The 19,740-nt window shown below is 40.1% G+C and overlaps 1 protein-coding gene across 1 annotated transcript in view; it reads right to left on the reverse strand.

Annotated features, from left to right (window-relative positions):
• Positions 1 to 19,740, reverse strand: part of IFT81 (intraflagellar transport 81) — a gene marked incomplete at its 5' end in the record, with an annotated part of 35,176 nt that overhangs the window by 8,958 nt on the left and 6,478 nt on the right. Inside the window, 5 exons of the mRNA XM_080355328.1 lie at positions 545 to 694; positions 8,954 to 9,100; positions 12,038 to 12,133; positions 13,539 to 13,702; positions 18,611 to 18,695. Coding sequence (XP_080211454.1) covers positions 545 to 694; positions 8,954 to 9,100; positions 12,038 to 12,133; positions 13,539 to 13,702; positions 18,611 to 18,695 — 642 coding nt within the window. The remainder of the gene's footprint in view (positions 1 to 544; positions 695 to 8,953; positions 9,101 to 12,037; positions 12,134 to 13,538; positions 13,703 to 18,610; positions 18,696 to 19,740) is intronic.

A 19,740-nucleotide genomic window follows, 5' to 3' on the forward strand; every position in this document is an offset into this window, starting at 1 on the left:
TCTGCTCTTCTGGCTTAGAAAAAGCATTCGGCCAGTTTTACATTTTTCACTTATTGTGAAACACATGTGTTTCTAAATATTCTGGGGTTAGAATGTTTCCTTCCTGCCTGCTCTTTTTTTTTGGAGTACTTTTCCTATATATTTTGCAGCAGTAACTTGAAGCCTGGTTGCCGTCGATAATTTTCAAAGCCCTTACTATGCATGCCAATACCAAAAACTAATTTAAGAATCCAGCCTCGCTCTAACTGGAGTTAGCGAAGATTTACCATTGACTTTAAAAAGCAGGGTCAAGCCCCTCAGTCTAAAAAGAAACCGCACGACAGTCGTGACAGCCTGTAAGAAACAGATGCTGAACATAAAGTACAGCAGCTCCGCATAGTCACGGGCAAAAATAAATGTTATACCCTAATGACTCTTTTGCTAATGACAGCGGGAGAGCTGAGGGTGATACCCGTTAGAATATAACAAAACAACACCCATCGCATTACAGAGCTGGTATCAGGGAAGGGCGATGGGCTGTGGGAGCCGCGAGCGCTTGTTTTACCAACTGCTGCTGAATGGCCTCGTGGCGCTGTTTGAGAAGCTCTTCTGTCCTCTGGAGGATCCCGTACTCAGCCGTAATTTCTGCTATTTCCAGGCGCTTCTTTTTATAAAATGTGTTCTTGCTCCGGAGCTTATTAACATAGTGTTTCAACTGGAAAGAGAGAGAACAGAAATATCATTTAACTTAAAGCAAAATAAAGGCCTTATCACAGACTGTTGCTATATAAAATGTAATTATCGCATTTGGACTGCATATCGAAGATGAAGTGTTTAGAACAGAGGATTGGAATTCAGGATTCCCAGGGTCTATTTATTTTCAGCTCTGCATTTGTTCACCGAGCGACATCGAGAGAAGCAGCTCTATTGCTTTCTGTCCCAGCTCGCCCATTTGTAACAGTGAGATCACCGGTTCTGCTCACCACCGTTTGACAGTTGCAAAAGTAATTACTCTTTGCAAAATGCTGTGAGAATCACGGATAATGAAAAAGTTAATGTAATAGTCATTTGCACTTGTACCAGAGCAGCAGGTCAGCAGTGTGTAGCCCCAGAGCTCTGCAGCCCAAGAAACATGATAAGAAAGTACAGAAAAATTGCAAGAGGGCATGAGAAAGAGTCTCTTTTTAAAAAATGCTGTTTCTCAGTAGTTCAAAGATGTTGCTCTCTTTCCTTGACTCTTGCAGACCTAAATGGTATCACTGGCTCAGTATTTAAAAACAGGAAAATACGAGAGTCCTTGCATAGAAGCAGAGAAATGCAATATGTACTTCACTCAAAACCTAAAGTAATGGAAAATGTCTATTTTTTATTAAAGACTAAGTAAAATAATGCATATCCTTACGGATCAACAGCCTTAGCTAATTTACATCTGAATCTGTGTGTGCTCAATTTGCAACACACATGAAATATCAGGTGTTGAAACAAACATGTAATATTTTTCTTCACCTTATTGTTTTCCATCTGTTAAACACGCTTTGCTCTCATATTTTACATGGGAGCTAAAAGGCAAATGCCAGTCACAGCTCAAAAATGTCTCCAGATCCAGAGATGGAAAGCAAACCCAATTTATTAGAGTTAATGATGTAAGAACGGGCTTCGGAGCGTTCCTTGCTGAGGAGGGGACCAGCGTGTGCAGCGAACACGAACCAGGCAGCCCCGAGGGGGAAACCCGAGTCCCGCTACCACCCAGACAAGTTGAAAACTCAACCCGAAAAGACCTTTAGAGTTTGAAATTCACATGGATTTTTCTTTTTGGAAAATGATGCCTCTCCCTTCTAAAGAATAAATCCAAAACCCCAATGTGACCACAGCCTAAGAACCCCCAGAGTAACTGTATGTTCTATAAAAAGCGTCCTGGGCAAGATGCCCAAAATGAAATCAACCCTGTTCATCTGCCATCCTGAGCAATATCTAGGCCAAAGCTGCTTCTCTCTTGCTATGCTCCAGAACTATTTTTAAAGCCAAAAGCTATAAACGTTTTTGGTGAAAGAACAAACCCACAAATTACTCAATGTGCTCTATGCAGATTGGCCTCTGTGTGGCTTTGGAACACGGTTTTACATTGTGCCGCTACCTAGGACAAGGACAGACAAGGACACCGACCACAGCGCTGCAGAGCCACTGCCCTCCAGTCCAACGCTCTGCGTTGGATCATTGGCACACTTCAGATAGTCTTACCAGAATTAATTCTTTTTCATAGCAAATTCAAGTATATCCTCTTAGTTAATACAAAAGACCTCATGGCTTAAACAATACAAAGTTTTCTGGGATTTTCAGAGATTATAAAAGTATAAATACCATCTTTAAGGGGAACAGAGCTGTCTGTCTTGATGGAATGATTCCGGAGATATTACATTTGACCAGTGGAATATAGTAAAGAATGATGCAAACGATGAAACTTACTTTGTATGTGACCACATACTGCTCTCAAATCCGAACAATTTTCTGTCAGTTTATCCCGAGATGAAAAGCAAATTATTCTTCTCTTCACTTCTATAACTACTTTTAAGATCTTGAAAATAGCTCGAGTGGGAGGTGGAGTATTTGCATATTCAATATCCAAAGCATAATGTATTTTACAATGGAAGTCAAAGGATCTTGATTAAAGAACCGATTCCACCAATGTTCTATTAATAGTTGACTAAGTTAGGACTATAGAATAAAAATTTCATCCCAAATGAACTCCAAGTTGCTCGCATTGACAAGTGGAACCTATTCTTTTAGCAGATGGATGGCTGTTGATCATTGTAATCTCTGGCTTTTTAAAAGCAAACTTAACCTTTCGCAGAGCTTTTATTGCAGCAAACCAGGTAAAACAAGATATAAACAATGGTACCAAACTGAAAATACCTGTGAAAAATCAATCAGAATTTTCAAATGACTTCATCTACTGCAAACGTAGCACAGATTAGTCCCTTACAACCCCACTAACTGAAGGTGTCTGGAGATCCAGGGCCAAATTCAGAGCCAGAGTTATTAGATATGGCTCCACTTAAATCAGCAGCATGTAGGGATCTTACGGCAAAATCAGGTTTCTTCAGCCTAAAAGCTGAGAATCATTTGGTAGGTTTGCAAAAATTATAATAACATTAATAAATAAGCTTCTTGTACGTGCTTTCATTTGTATGTGCCTTACTTGTGAAGCTTTATACATCTTATGCTCGCATCTGTATGTAGATGAAAAATCAAGCCCTCAAGATGCTATAAAGCATCGTATTTTACTGCGGCAAAAGGTCTTCTAAATAATTTGCATAGTTCACCAAAGAATAACATTGTTGAACTGTTTCACATTAAAGTGAACTAAGCAAAAGGAATCCATTTGTGAGCAGCAGCATTTTCCCATAGACCGGGTCCCCCGGACGGACACGCAGCGGCTCGACCTCCGTCACTCCTGCGGCGGCGGAACGGACCATCCCGGCCCGCGGGCGCTGCCGAGCGCTCCTTTCTCAAGCAGCTTCACACAAATAGTTATTTAAGCTTCAAAGATTAAATGACTGGACAAGAACCAAATGCTGGCACCGAGTGAGTGGTTTAAGTAACCAAGCCCGGAGACCTGTGTTTGCTGGCCAAGGCAGAGCCCCCTGAGATATAAAAACTGTGCCAATGGAGGCAAAGAAAGATGGTGCTTTTGCACTTGGCTATTTTTATGGGTGACTGTCACATAACGAGCGTGAAATAGAGTGAATGAAAACAGGACTTGGATCTCTCATATAACGCAGGTATCTCCAATAGCATCCCTGAGCAGATTTCCTGTATTATGTTCTGTAATAATAATCCAACACCACCAGTACTTTATGCTTCTCCACTTATAACAATGTGAAAGCGATTGCTATCACCAGATTGAGTTTGACTGCACTTTTGTGGAATAATTAAGTATTACGACAATTCAAAATGTCATAGAACTGAACCACAGCTACTGAAATGGCTTCTCCAGGACCAGACCCCTGTCTGGAGAACGTGTGTTGACCACACGCTTCAGTGCTTTGCTGAACTGGGATCAAAGCCCAGCTCCTCTAAGGCTTAGTCTTATGCTTTCACCATAAAGCCATCATTTCACCTCCTTAAAACTAACATTTGTGCCATGTGAAGCCTTCACAAGGTTCTTACTCCTAGATTATCATTAAAGGAGAAAATGGCTAAGCTTGTTTTCAGAGAAGAACAAATCCCACATTAATCCCTCACTTCAGAGTCAAAGCTTTTAAAATAGCATTTGCTGGATCACTGTATCAATTTGTGTTATAGTGATAAAAATATTCTTCATGCTAAAGTACTACGGAAAATAAAGTATTAATTGTAAAAAAAAAATATTTGGAAATGCATAATCTAAACGAGTTCCAAATAAACAGTTCTGTTAATAAAAAGTTTTGCATAAGCACAATAATTGCAGAAAATCTTAGCTGACTATCTCTATTTTTATTAAGAATTGAGGAACAGATGTTTTAATTCTCTATCCAGACCAATTAACAGGACACAGACTGTCCAAAGTCTTAAAATTCCATTAGGAAAAGTTTGTGATCATGACATATTCCCAGTATTTTTTGCTAAACCACTCTAAATTGAGGCGAGGACAGCCACTGCTGGATACAATTAATAACTCATACGTAGAAGGACAAACTTCTAAAATATACAAGCAGTATTACCCCAATCTATTAAAATGAAAATATCCTACAGGCTGCTCATTGGACACATCAATCAGGAAAATTCTTCATTAGCATTAATTAGAATGTCTCTTCTAGCCGTGCTTGCTTCTGGTCAGGAAAGACATATTAAAGTAACCATTACTAATAATTTGGATCAATCAGAATCTTTATAATGAAAACCCGTTTTGTTATCACTGGAAATGCACAGATCAATAAATCAGATGGTTTATTCATGCCAGTGGGTGCTGCAAGCGCAGTCGGTTCAGTTCAGATCTGCCTGAATCACCGCATACATTTGGCATAAATGGTGAGTACCTTCTTACAGCAAAAAGCTTCTGGCTTCTGCAAGAATCCAACAGATTTGCCACTTTTGTTCTCCCAACTTGACTACCAGCTACTCTCCTATTTTCATGCGTAAGGAGCCTTTGATAGACAGGAATGTAACTGTACCCCCTGAAAAGTTAAGAGAGAGACGGCAAACAGATGGCATAATATACCCTGCGTCTCAGCTTAAAGCGTTTAATGCTCAGGTTGTGAGTTCCCTTACAAACACTCTCTTAAAAATCCCTCCACTTAGTCTGGACGTGGAAAACTGTTCCTGGTGGATTCAGATGGACCCAACAGTGACAAGATCAGTGGGCCAAGACTGACTATTTCCCCTGTTTGCAAATCGAAACGTCTTTTAATATTACTTTAGCAGGGGGCAGGTAGGCAAGGACGAGCACTTGTATGAAAATAATTAAACTCCTTATGTAAATGAATATGCAAACCTCGCATATCTGTTGAGAAGCCAATAGGGCTTTCTGTGGCGCTTTCTCAAAACCATATTCATTTCAACGCTGCAGCTAAGCACAGCGATGATACTGTTCTATTCTGATACCTTGGGGAAGTCTGGGTTCTTGGGGCCCTATGCTGAACTCTGCAAAGTACAATGCGTTGTGTAAAGAGCTAAAAATATCCCAGCTTTACCTAGGATCACTTGTAATTGAACCATCTAGCCTTCTAAGTGTCAACATTTGATTCCCTAATTTTCAGGATCTGACAGCTGCAGCTTGGAGCCTGCCAAGATTGCCCCATGCTCATTGTACTTTGTTTGAAGTACTTAAAAAGATTTCATAATCCCCGAAGCAGACAATTTATTCCTACTTTTTTGTGTGTCTGATAAATGAATTGCTTATTCCCTGCTGTTTCTTCTATCGAGCCATGCAACCTCTCAAACCCAGCGGAATGCTTTAACATTCTTTTTTATGATTAGAGAAGAAAACAAAATGCTAGCACCTAAAAACATAAGCCAGGATTGACCTCTTGGTGAAGTGCTAAGATGACCTCAACTGGAGCTCCAAATCCTGGTACGGGGTAGGAAGGCACTAATTCGTCAATGGCCAGGTCTTCCAAGTGCTATGATGAAAGAGGATGCAGCAAAGCGAGCCCAAGAGAATATGAGAAATACTGGGTATAGGAGAAAATTCTTTAACTGCAGTATTTAGACGGGTTAAACACGGCAGGATTAAAAGCCCATCTTAAACTTCAGACAGCAAAGTGATTTGTTAAGAACATCTCTTTCTTCCTTTTTGACAATGGAGGAACTCAATGGGAAATGTGTGTGACTGCAACAAGAAAGCATAAGGAAGCTCTTGGTTGACATAGTGCAAAGTGAAGGTTGAGCATACAACCTCTGTCTGTCTCCACCGAACACGTGTAACAGCGACTCACCGCCACATGAACCGAGATTGCCTCCGGTGTCGGCTCAGAGCTGGAGCAAGAGCACTGAACCAGAAAATACAAGTTGAAAAGCATAACATATCAGAAACAAGTCTCTAGCAAAAGGTTGTCTGGGGAGTGATGAATCGAGACTTTTCCTGATGAGAGAGAACCTGTTCACTTCACTTGTGCTTCATCACCTCTTCCCTGCCAACTTGTCTCACCTCCCGGTCCTGCCTTCTCACAGCCCAGCCGGAGGCAGCGCCAGTTCTGTAACAGGTGTTTGCAATGTGCTTTCAGGAGATATCAAGACGATAGTACCGAGGTTCTATGCAGCATTTTTTGACAGCAGAAAGAATTAAATACCACTATCTGCATGATAGGATGAGGAAACTGCGACCTTTGAAAAAGCAGCTATCAAAACTATCAAGAATTCAAATCCTTTCCTAGTTTTTAGCCATAAGAGACGCTCTTTTTACCGCTTTACACTGGTGCTTGCAAGCACCACTACAGTATATGTAATAAAGTAACAGCCAAGAGCAGGACACAGACTGTATGACACTGGTTTCCTTGGGCCAACATGCAGACGCTATTTTATAAAACAGCAAATGCTTCTTAGGAAAAGACAAACGTTTCTTATTTTAAGCTGATGGTTTTGTGCAAAGTGCTCAGTCATTTCCAGATGATCCTTGAAGTCCCTTCCAGCCTGGTGTTCTATGATTCTATGATTTATTCTTCGCTCCTCAAAATAAAGACTTGAAAAGATTTTAAAAGTCAAAAGTGGAACATATTTTAACAAATGGAATGCAGGTTCTGCTCAAAACAGGTCTTGTCTTTTTCCTGTCCTGAGCCTCTTCCTTGTGTAAGACAATTAACTTAAATTTTTCATTATTAATCCTCTTACAAGGTTCTGTAACCGTGTTTCCCTCCTACCCTGCTCTCCTTGAATTCCTCTGGATCAGAGTATGTTGTCCCCCTCAAGAACAGGCACAACATTAATTCTTCCTTACCTTACAGTGCATTTACAGATAATGTAAAACATATGTTGCTGTCTTGGTAATGCATTCTCATTGAATAATTAAACATCTCACATGTCTTGAAACACAGATTGTCTGCTTTCTGGTTTTATTTTTACTTAAAAAGCTGTCCAAGATTTTAGCAACATACCCACTGGGGTTGAAAACCTTGTAGTGGAGAGAATCTAACGCAGTGGTCTCCTTAGTATTGTTACTTATGGAACACCTATGGAATGTGTATAGCATATCAACATCTTAATTCTTCAAAGCCCCTGTGCCATCGCCTCCACCTGTAGCTTTCATCTTGATTTACGGAAGGGGAGAATGGCAAGAAGGCTCAAGTGAAGTACGCGTGGATTCCATATTACACAGGAAGCCCTTGTGCTATGTGTACACAGACACACTCCGTACTTGATTCAGTCTCTAAAACCCCTCTAAAGAGCAGTGATTTTTGTGGAGCAGGCATGTCCCGTGGCATCAGGAAGGGAGGTCCTTCCACCACAGGCGTTCCCTGCATCGAGCAGTGCATAAAAAAAGCACCGAAACAAAGAAAAGGCAAGCGAAGAGTGTTACTTTTGAGAAATGATGGCAGCGCAAGCAAAGACAATACATGAGAGAATGAAAAGATACATTAAGTCCGAGAATGATGCAGCTAAAATATTCTTTGCTTTAGTGATTCCGCCTGTAAATACACTTAGCAAGCTTCTTCTAAACTGAGAAAAATCACTGCCTTACAAAAAGTCAATTCATTTTGCTGACAAACCACGGCCCAGCTGCAGCAGCCTTGTTCTTCGCAAACTTCTGAAGCAGCAGCAGCTTTGAGAATTTCAGCTGCAAATACAACTCTGCTGATCGTGCTACTCAATGTCTGTGCTGCAGATCAACTTCAGGAGGGTCTGGGAACACTTATTTTTAAGTAAAAGCTTTTGCAGGTAATAAATATGACAGGACTAACTGCATTGCTAATGATTGCTGGTATTATGCTTCATGATCATATATCATATAGAGAATGGATAATAACGCAGATTTTTATTATACATCAAATAATCTACATGACTTATCACTTGAACTCCTAATCCCTTCATTAGTCTTGTTGACTTTTATAGTTAATTATTTACCATCATACCATTGTGATTATATTGACATTGTTTTGACTCTGAGTCTGGAACTTCAAGGCAGCCCAAAATTAAGTCCTCATATACCCTGCAATCTATTAAGTACAATGTGAATAATTGCAATTAATAATTTGAAAATAGCTACAAATGAAGCACTGCTGCCGTATAAATATTGGAAAGCACTGGAGAGCATTGTATTATTTGCACATTGTTTTAAAAAGGCTTCAAATACGTTAAATTTTTGGAATTTGATGACACGTGCGCAGAGGCCAATCTGTTGCAAAGCTGAGGCCGTATAGTTTGACGACATACTATACAAATGGATAAGACGCTGAAGAATTGGTTATTGTCACGTGAAGTTAAAAGGAAATGGTGAGTTACCAAAACTGGATTAATCTTGTAGGAATTCCCTGTTCCGGACGCCCCCGTTCCCCTGCGTTACCTCTTCCCCCTTCAGAACTTCGGAGCCTTCCAGCTCATGGGCCTGGCTGGTCTTGTGCAGCATCTGCTGCTCCGTGCCGGACAACTCCTCCCGGGCGGCCTGAAGCTCTTCTGCCTTGGCTTCCTTCTTCCGGGCAATTATAGACGCCTGCACAATAATTACAAATGCATACGGAGAAGTGAAATTAAAATTGCCTTGTTTAACAATTAGTAAAATGTAATCCAGTACGTTTCAGTCGTTGCACCACGTTTTAACTGTCAGAAACTGATGGACATTAGGAAAGGTGAGCGCATCACTTTGCAGAAAAAAGCATCAGTTGCACGATATATACAGTGGTTTAAACAACAACCTCACTGAAGCTGATTGCAGACCCCCAAATTTCTTCAGTACAGCTGAAATTTCACGTATACCCTTTTCTTCCAGATCCACATTGATACATTTTACATTTCTTCACTGCATTTTTCCATTTTCATTGAAAAAAAGGGAGGCATTTTAGCTGCTCCATTTCTTCTTAGTCTCTTATGCGCATATGTAAGACACACCAACATGGCTTAACTGCAAAGTTATCCAAGATTTCACAAATGTCATAATACAGATTTTTATAACTCCAACCTACTCCAACCTACAGAAATATGTTACACTAACAGCAGAGCTGAGCCACTAAATCTTGGCAAATAGCTACGAGACGATGAATAAAGCAATACAGCGCAGAAATAGTGTGGATTACAGATTATTCTCTCTTTTTTGAGTCTAGGAAATAGAGCATTTAAAAGATAATATTTTATACAAGGCAGAATATCAAAGGGTACCTAACATCTGACCAGAAGCAGCTTTGGGAACATGAGTACACATTAGCTCAGGGGGGAAAAAAAACCCAAACAGTTTTATCTTGCCAAACTACACTATTAAAAAATACTTTAAAATAACACGTTTATTTAGATGCATGTGCATGAACTTGGAGGGATAGTTGGTTTCTTCATGTGCAAGGGAAAAATTAAGAAAAAACAAAGCAAAATATACTCTGACTAGGCTAAAAGGATCGGCTTTATTTCTAAAATTCCATCTAGAATCCTGCTGGGGTGGTATCTCAGCTCTTTGCTTCATGAGATCTCTGCAGTGACAACTTGTGGTACAATGTATATGTTATTTTGTGAAACAGAAGGCAGTCCCTAGCAGAACAATGCCTGTTCCTCCATGGAACGCAGTTCTACCACAAGCCAGTCGACGTTTGTTACCAGCACATTACGGAGCTTTTCTCTGGGAAGAAGAGCATCTCTCACTAAACAAAATGGAGCATTTCATATTGCGTATCTGATCGAACCGTATCATGGATTTTATCACAATGTTTTTCCTCCCACTGATACTTTTTATTTAAGCCCTTTTTATTTTTCAAACTGTCACCACAAGCATCATCATGAACATCGGCAATAAAATTAGCAGCAGCGCAGGTTGCCCGGAAAAGAAATCACTCGCGTTTCTGTGTGAGCTCTGAAAATCTTGGAGTTCATAAATCCTTTTTATAACTTGTGAATTTACTAAGACTAGACCAGAGAGCTTATTTTATAGAAAGACTATTTTATAGCCTCAGGATGAAAAATTTAAAAAAATAAATAAATCAAGGAATACCTTCTTAATAGATGTAATGGGAAAAATGTTATAGCGCGGGGTCAAACAGAAGCAAGGGATCCAGCAAAAAGCAGCGTCGCAGCCAGGGCTGCATTTCAGAATCCGTCCACAGCTGGAGCTTTACCAGAACTGCTCCTCCAACCCATCTTTCCAGAATTCCAGTGATACAGCAGAAGGGCAGCACCAAACAGCTACAGACAGCACTCACTACCAACTCACCGACTGCCTGAAAGCAATTGTTTGATTCAGCCCTAAACACACATATGCTCAACAGCCATTTATTTCCTTTTTGTCCTCCATCATGATGTATTTCTACCAATTTACGCTAAATAAATTAAAAAAAACTCAGTATGTAAAACAACTCATGACTCAAATTGCTCTACTGCTTCTGAATCAGAGAATCCCAGAGTGTCAGGGGTTGGAAGGGACCTGGAAAGCTCATCCAGTGCAATCCCCCCATGGAGCAGGAACACCCAGCTGAGGTTACACAGGAAGGTGTCCAGGCGGATTGGAATGTCTGCAGAGAAGGAGACTCCACAACCCCCCTGGGCAGCCTGTTCCAGTGTTCTGTCACCCTTACTGAGAAGTTTCTTCTCATATTTAAGTGGAACCTCTTGTGTTCCAGTTTTAAGCCATTCTCCTTGTCCTATCACTGGTTGTCACCGAGAAGAGCCTGGCTCCATCCTCCTGACACTCACTCCTTTATATATCTGTAAACATTAATGAGGTCACCCCTCAGTGTCCTCCTGTCCAGCTCCAGAGCCCCAGCTCCCTCAGCCTTTCCTCACACGGGAGATGCTCCACTCCCTTCAGCATCTTTGTTGCCCTGCGCTGGACTCTCTCCAGCAGTTCCCTGTCCTGCTGGAACTGAGGGGCCCAGAACTGGACACAATATTCCAGATGTGGTCTCACCAGGGCAGAGCAGAGGGGCAGGAGAACCTCTCTGACCTACTGACCACCCCCCTTGTAATCCACTCCAGGTACCATTGGCCTTCCTGGCCACAAGGGCCCAGTGCTGGCTCCTGGTCATCCTGCTGTTCATCAGGAGCCCCAGGTCCCTTTCCCCTACACTGCTCTCTAATAGGTCATTCCCCAACTTAGTCTGGAACCTGGGGTTGTTCCTGCCCAGATACAAGACTCTACACTTGCCCTTGTTATATTTCATTAGGTTATTCCCTGCCCAACTCTCCATCCTGTCCAGGTCTCTGGATGGCAGCACAGCCTTCTGGCGTGTCAGCCACTCCTCCCAGCTTGGTGTCATCAGCAAATTTGCTGACAGTCACTCTATTCCCTCGGCCAAATCATTGATGAATATATTGAATAATACTGGCCCCAGCACTGTCCCCTGAGGCACTGCACTACATCCAGGCCTCAACTGGACTGCACCCCACTGACCACGACTCTCTGGCTTCTCTCCTTAAGCCAGTTCTGCTTAAAATATATTTTGTTCCTTCTTACCTGTTGGCGATACATGGAAAATTTACTATCGATTGGCTCATACTTCATCATTCTTTTCTCAATAAGCTGATTAATCTGTGCGTTTACTTCATTTATCTGCAAGACAGAGTAGAAAACTAAGGAAATGAAGCTTTATTTCTTTGTCTTCTCCAAATATTAAATGCTTTGCAAACCAGACTCACAATTCAGCTAGTTCCATTTTTAAAGCAGACAAACAAACCCAAAAAACCCAATGAGTCATTAAGCATTGGCCAGGAAGAGGCTGTTTTTGGATTTCCAGTTCTGTGCCTTTATGATAAGGCAGGAGCATGACGCTGGCCCTGAAAATGAAGTAACGCGGTGTACGTGGAGAGAAAATTGGTACAGACAGAAAAAAGACTGAGGTTGCCACATACAATGTGTAATTTTATCAATATTAACTAAAATTCCTCTTCACTCAACCATTTATCAGAAGCTTGAAGGGAAGCAAATAAAGACTAAGTGGCATCAAGTTTCACCAATACTTGGAAGAGTCACAGACCGTGAACATTCCAGCTCTATGGTACCTTCTTTGTACTGCTGCAAAATTCACTTGTTTACCCAAAGTCTCAAACTGTTGATCTTCATTCTGGCTGGAGCTTTAGATCCCATTGCATCTGGAAACCCAAACTGAGAGTGCTGAGCGCAGCTTTTCCAGTCCTGGCTTAATGCTACACCGGGACTCTCATCAGCCGTGGAAACCACAGCCCTAGCAACCTTCCTTGAATTCTCTGCTAACGAGATGAGTGCTGATAAGCAAGCAGTGTAAATATGTGCTGAAAGCCAATGAAGTCAAAACATAAGGCAGTTCTAGTGCTGGGCATTACCCGGACATCTCTGTGAGCAATACCCGTGTGCTTTGAGAGTCAAGTGTTTCAAATAAAGTGCTCAATAGGACTAAAAATACTCCAACACCCGAAAAAAAAATCTCCTGTAAATTCTACTCCTTTACAAAAGCTAAAACGGGCTTGAATTTGAAGACAGCATAAGAATTCCCTTCTGTGAATAAATTCCTGGTTTATGAATTATAAAATGCGGGATAGTAGCATGCTTGGTGCAATTCAGCTCCTTTTTAAGGTGCTGAGATAATAGAAGACTGACTTTAAAAGAACACTAAGGCCGTGCTGCGGTAACAGCCAAGTATAGTAGATGCTTTTATTATCTATTAAGAACTTAATTCCAAAATACAACAAATTAAAAGGTTACCTCATGGAGAAAGAGAAAAACAAAACCTTGAAGGAGAGGGTTGGGTTTGGGGTTTGGTTTGATTGTTTGCTTTGTGTTTTGTTTTGTTAAAAACAGACAAACAAAAACCTTCTCTGAGAGTTTGCATTTAGTGATTAACACATCTTCTTTTCCTTTACAATTAAAGGGATGTTGCTCTGGGAATGAAATATTTTCTTGAGGATAAGAAACCTCCCGTGTACAAGAACCTTCGGCTATGCTACAGAACACAAACCCAGTGTGACCTTGCTCGACTTACCTTGATTTCAATGACACTGAGATCGGATTGACTCATAGCTGGCTCTGAAACCACCTTTTGCAAGAAATATGCTGAATTCTTCTTACTTTCAAGCTCTCTTGGTATTTTCTCAGTAACCAGGTATGAATTGAAATTTATCTCCTCTTCTAGTTTCTTCATTAAACCTTAAAAATGAATTAAATCAGTGTGTGTCTATAAAAGCAACGCAGCAGATAATTAAGCTTGATTTCACCAATACATTAAAGTATTTATCAGCAGATTACAATAACAACAGCATAACATTTGAGTCTTCTTCTCAACCCTCAAAGAAACACGTAGTTACCTGATAAAGATTTTTTAATTTGGATGATCCTTGGAAATCCTTCCTTAAAATAAAACTTCAATCTGGCATCTAAAGAGGCCTTAAAATGAGCACAATTTAACGTATGCCTACTTTAATGGTCTTTTCCATTACTGGAACACGTATAAATTGCCTCCCTGTAAATAGCGGACTATTTTTTCTTGTAAGAACAAGCATTCAATGTCAGGACAGTATATAGACTGAGAACACTGAAAATAATGATAAAATGGAAAAAACAAGAAGGAATTGCTGAGTAGCGTCCAAAATTCTGTTGAGAAAAGCAACCCCATTTCTAAGTTTCGCTCCACACAAGCCTGATGCACTCTGTGTATTATTGTGCTTACCTGGCTCTTGCTAGGGAGAGTAATTTAGCCTCCTTAACAGAAAATTTATAAATAAACAGAGATACACACAGATAAGAACAATGCACAGCTAGAAAAATGTGACAGAATCAAATAAAGCATCTATTTAAATTACATTACACCGTCTTCCACTGACAACAGGCACTTCAGTGCAATTACTCCTCCGAGACACCTGTGCTAAGGATCACAGTAAGATTTGGAAGTTACATGTCAGGTGAGAGTGGGAATAGGTATTACAGAATATTTTTCATGATCCAGATGTCTCAAAGGTAAGTATTCTAGATACTTTTTTAAACTACTTGCTAGAGTTGGGTGTTTTTTTGGAGGATGAGGGTTTTGTCTCCATATTTGGGAGAATATGGAATCGCCATGAAATGCCAAGAAAAACAAGACACTCGCAGTCTCTGTCTCTCTCATGCGCAAGCAGAGAAAAGCTTGAGTCCAGAGACACGATAGTGCAGCTGATGTTGCCAAAACAGAGATGGGAAAGGATGTAGGGGAGAGCAGAGTGCTGACCGTATGACTGACTGGCAAAAGGAGGAGGTCAGAACAAAGTGCAATACAAGCCTAGAAAAAGGGGCCCTCGTTGTTCTGACACTGTTTACCTCTAGAAGCACCATTCTGATAGATCCTCTACTTGGTTCAGTTGCCGTTCTGAGTTCCTGAGAAAGCCTCAAGAACTGGAAGAAAGAAAACAGACCCCGGGGAAAGCAGCGCTGCTAACAAAGTCAACACAAACTAAAACTGAGCAGGAATTCCTCTTTTCCAGCAGTTTACTGCAATGTGTTTATGAAAAGCAACACTAGCACACATCCTTTTCCCCTCTGTGGAAAGGTCATTTATCTCGTGCAAATCAAACAGCACTAACCCTGGTTTCAGAAAGCTGAGCAGCGTTACCCTGTGTTTGCAGCAGCCAGCAGGTACTCGGCTCTACGGCTCTGCCTGAGCAACACTTGGACTCACTGGGAGAGAATTCCCACTTCTTTCTTGCAGAAGAACTTGGTTCCAATGCTCCTCAGCCCACATTTTAATGTCTCACTAGGAATCCACCACCTCTGCAAATGCAGCAAAGCTTCCCGCATACACTGTGAGCTCAATCAGCACCTCCGAACTGACTGGGAACACAGCTTCTGATTTGATATATATAACCTAGGTCTTTGGTGGGGAAATCAAAGTGATAGTGATTAAATTATTCTGATATTAAATATTAATAATTTAATCAAACTAATTTCTTGTTTTCCACTTAGCAGCCAAAAGAAAAAAATAATCTGCACATGTAGCCTATATTTAATTTCTTGTATGACTCCTGTTTTCTTATAAAAATGTGCATGACCAAATAATTTGTTGTAGATATGACACTAAACCCAGGAAATAACCACACCTAAACAGTTGCTTTCCCAAGAGTGGAGACCCGCTGACTTCACAGGGTACAACCTTGACCACAATCTGGATTTATCCCAGATAACCTCAGAGCTCCTACCAGCTTCCTTCCAACACTGACGGCTGCTGGTTCTGCATCCTGCTCACTCTTGGTGGTGCAACAAGAATGAAGCGAGTTAAAACCTGACATCTCGCTGGGGAAAGACAAGATGATGTCAACATCCTTCATGACTAATGTAGTTTCTTTCCTAAATACTTCAGGTATATTTTTCCTCCTATATGGTGCAACATATGGAGAAGTAACTACCTAAGAGCTATTTTTGCTGCTTAACAGAACCTTAAAAAACCAAACATAGAGCAGCTTTTGTTTCAGGTTTTTTTTCAGTGAAAAGCATTCTTTCTTCAAATTCCCAGGCTGGAGGAAAGAAAAGCAGACATACTTTAAATCTTTCCATTACACATAGAAATGTTGGGTTTAATGTTTTAACTTTGACTTATGGTTACAAAATGTACATACGTAAGCTGCACAGAAACTCTGGCTCTGTGCCCTAAGGTTATTTTAGCAAGGTTCTGCCAACCACATATTTACATGTGAAGAGCTATTAAGAGCAACTCCTCATGTTTTCCATTCAATCTTTTTTATTATGATGATCACAAAGAGAGGGATGGAAGAAGGAGTTTCTTAGTGCTTGCTCAGTCATGGAGACAAGAGGGAAGTTTCTCTACATAATTCTGCTAATGGATCTAAACCTCAATTCAGCTTGCACTCAGACTGCTGCTGCTTTTCCCTCTACAGGTTACCAATTGTGCCTCCTACACCAAAAGCATTTGCAGCAACAACTGATTCTTTTAAAAATAAAAAAATTAAAAAGAGGAGCACTGATTTTATAGACTATCTGGCCAACACTTTGTTTAATATCACAAACAGACTTGTATTCCCAAAGATAACAAGTTAGCTTAAAAGCACTCTGACATTGCATGAATTGACAGTGACTTTATTAATCACTTAAAGATGGAAATAAAGTTCCACCAAAGCCATACTCCTTCACCAAATACATCTATAACTTTAATTGTAATGTGGTCTGCAGTGTTGGAGATCATTTAACCTCAGAATTTTAGGGAAAGAAAAATGTTAATGTTTTCATTCAAATGGAATACTTAAATAATAGTATCCTAAATGTCTATTTTTTATCAAGTGTTCAGAAGGACATAGAATAGACATCTGTACAAAGCAATTCCTCTGCCATTTCACTATCTACAACAATCATCTTAAGACATTATTTTAATCAATATTTTCCAGCTAGTCATCCACTCCATATTTCTGCCAATAAAGTGAACAATAATGTTCTCTAAAATGGACAGAGATCAAGAATTTCAGTCATTTGGTTCGCCTCTTGGCATTAAACGATTTGTGTTTGTTCCAGCAGAGCTATTCAAAGTAAAAAGATGGCAACCGCGCTGAGAAACCATGAGCCAGGTTATTCAAACTAATGGTCAGTGTTAATAAAAATACCGTTCGCATCCAGAACAACAACAAAACAGGAACTGCACACGTGTGTTTGACGCTGTTTGATGGTACCAGCAGCAACTGCCTCTGTGCAGTCAAACATACTGAGTAATTCTGAAGTTAATACACAGGAAAGGACCGTACTGTGGAAAACAGTATCACTAATTAGTCTACAAAACATCTCCTAACAGTTAACTGGTTGTCATGATACAAAGTCTTCTAAATATTATATTTCTAGGTATTAAAAACCTACTAACAATAACCTGTATTTTCCTGGCACAGCTAAAGCAGACTGATGCTAATTGCACGTTAATGATACCCATGAATATGTGCTAGTTGCGTTCCTTAAAGAGTTCCTTTACGTTTCTTTAAAGTACTTCATCCTAAATTGGTTAGATGAAGTAATCAAAGGAGGACGCATCTATAAGACAAACAAAAAAGCTTCGACTCATTAACAACTTTATCATTTTAAAATTCTTTTAGAGGCAAGTATCTGCCTCCCAGTGAAAATCACGCCTACCGATCAGCCACTCAATTGTCAGCACGCGAGCTGCACCGATCCCAGTGGGCAGCTGAGGGACCGAACTACAGTCAAAGGGAGTTTTTAAAATAAAATAAATGGTGCTAACTGTAGACCAACAAAGCTTTTAAAATAAATGGAATCCCATTCAAGTGCACTGTGGCCACCTAATTTCAATTATTTAAAAAACCCAGCTGGCATTCTGCAATCGCTACTACAGGCACTGTCTTTGTATCTGCTGTGGGGAAAAGCAATTACAAGGCTTAGTCCTTTAGTCTTTGTTTGGGCAAAATTTCAACACAAGCTTTCTGAAGTAATGACTCCAAGTTTTTCTTCAGAACATCTAAACAGGTTTTTTTTTCCCTTGCAAGCAGGACTCAAGATAAGCAAATCAAATATGTTAACTTTATTTTCATCTCAATGATTAAATGGCATATTTACTGGCTTTTTATTATGTTACCTTCACGTCTGTGAACTGAACCCACCAAGTTTCCATTGGCCTTAAAAAAACCCAGGAACTGAAATAGAAATGTTGACACAGCTTTGCTGTATAAACTCTCTGATAGCTACTGCGAAAATGGAACAGTTATAAAATCCACTGCAGGTCCCTTTGAGTAAAGAAGATAGTTCAGATACTCTTTCAGTTCCATTTGTGGTTCAGTGCCTGATGAGCATCGTAAAAAAATTAGAGTAAAATTACAAAGTAATAACAACACAATGTGGTGGTGACTGAAAAAAAATCTCTAACTCAAAACAGCTGCCGAAGCAGTTACGTGATGCAACTGGAATATTAAACGGACATTGAAAAGTAGGACTTGGGCCTTTAGAACACAAATTATTTCTTTCTTTAGATTCTGTTAAGTGTGTATATGCTTTTTAGCACTACCATATTATTGACAGCCACCCAGTTTTGATTTCCAAAAGAGAAGTGTCAGCCCCCAGGCTTTAGAGATAACTACTTACTTTCAGGTTTTGAATCCATTACTGCATGATGCATCTCCTTCAGTTGCAGCTGTGCCCTTTGCAGTCTCTGCTCCGCATGGAACAACTTCGGAGAGAGAATCAGACACACATCAGCTCATTCCTTTGAAATATTCTTTCACTTAAATTATTTGAATATGTATCAAAAATAATCCCAAATATTAAAAAAAAAAGGTAGCTATAAGCATCTGGTGATTATCTGTTTCACAAGAGAATGTGCCAAAACAAATTTTCAACAATCAGCGTGAGTTTACTTGATATTGTCTAGTGTTAATTAAAGAAAATATTCTTGCACTCCCAAGGGATATTTTCTCTATGGCAGAAATTCATTATGCAATTTTCAACCAAAAATATGAGTAGTTTGAACACTAGAAGAACAACAACCAAAAAAAAAAGACCACAAGAATCAGGATTGCGGCAGATAACTATCCTTACACTGCAGTATTTCAACGCAGTCAAGTTGTTCCAGCAATCCGCTGCCCAACTTGAGAGCACATGGAAAGCTTGTTGCCAACAACACCCAGCTGATTAGCATTTTTATGATTTAGAGAGATGTGTGCTAAGAACTGGAATTAGCTGGACATCACATTCATTTTACTTGTGATCTCACTCAGGTTCAAGCAAAGACCCAACAGCTTGAAAGCCCGCTGATTCACATTGATTCCACATCCAGATATGAACTGCAATACTAGAAATCTGGGGTTTTTCTCCTTTTAATACAGTGTTGAAGTTCACGTTACAGAATTTGGTGAGATGATGTAACAATATGACACTGCATTTTATTAAAATACCTTGGTTTTACAACATAGGTCAGGAATAAAACCCAGCCTTATGTTCAGATGTCAGCTGCTTCCAGTGCTTCCTGGAAGTCTGACAGTCCCCCTGTCAAACTTGGGGACTAAAATCCCAAGGTTGCCCCTCAATACGTGTTCCCCCCACCCAGTGAAAAGCTGAGGTACTTGCTGTGTTCTGCAGCCCCTGAAATCTTAGTGCAGATGCACAGAGATACAAATCAAACTAAGGAAACATTTGATTGCTACTGGAAATATAAAGAATTCTCTTTGGGTGCTACAAAGTCATGGAACATTTCCTGGGACTGTTAAATGATGTTG

Source organism: Nesoenas mayeri (genome assembly GCF_963082525.1).
Source record: "Nesoenas mayeri genome assembly, chromosome: 17".
Classification (NCBI taxonomy): Eukaryota; Metazoa; Chordata; class Aves; order Columbiformes; family Columbidae; genus Nesoenas; species Nesoenas mayeri.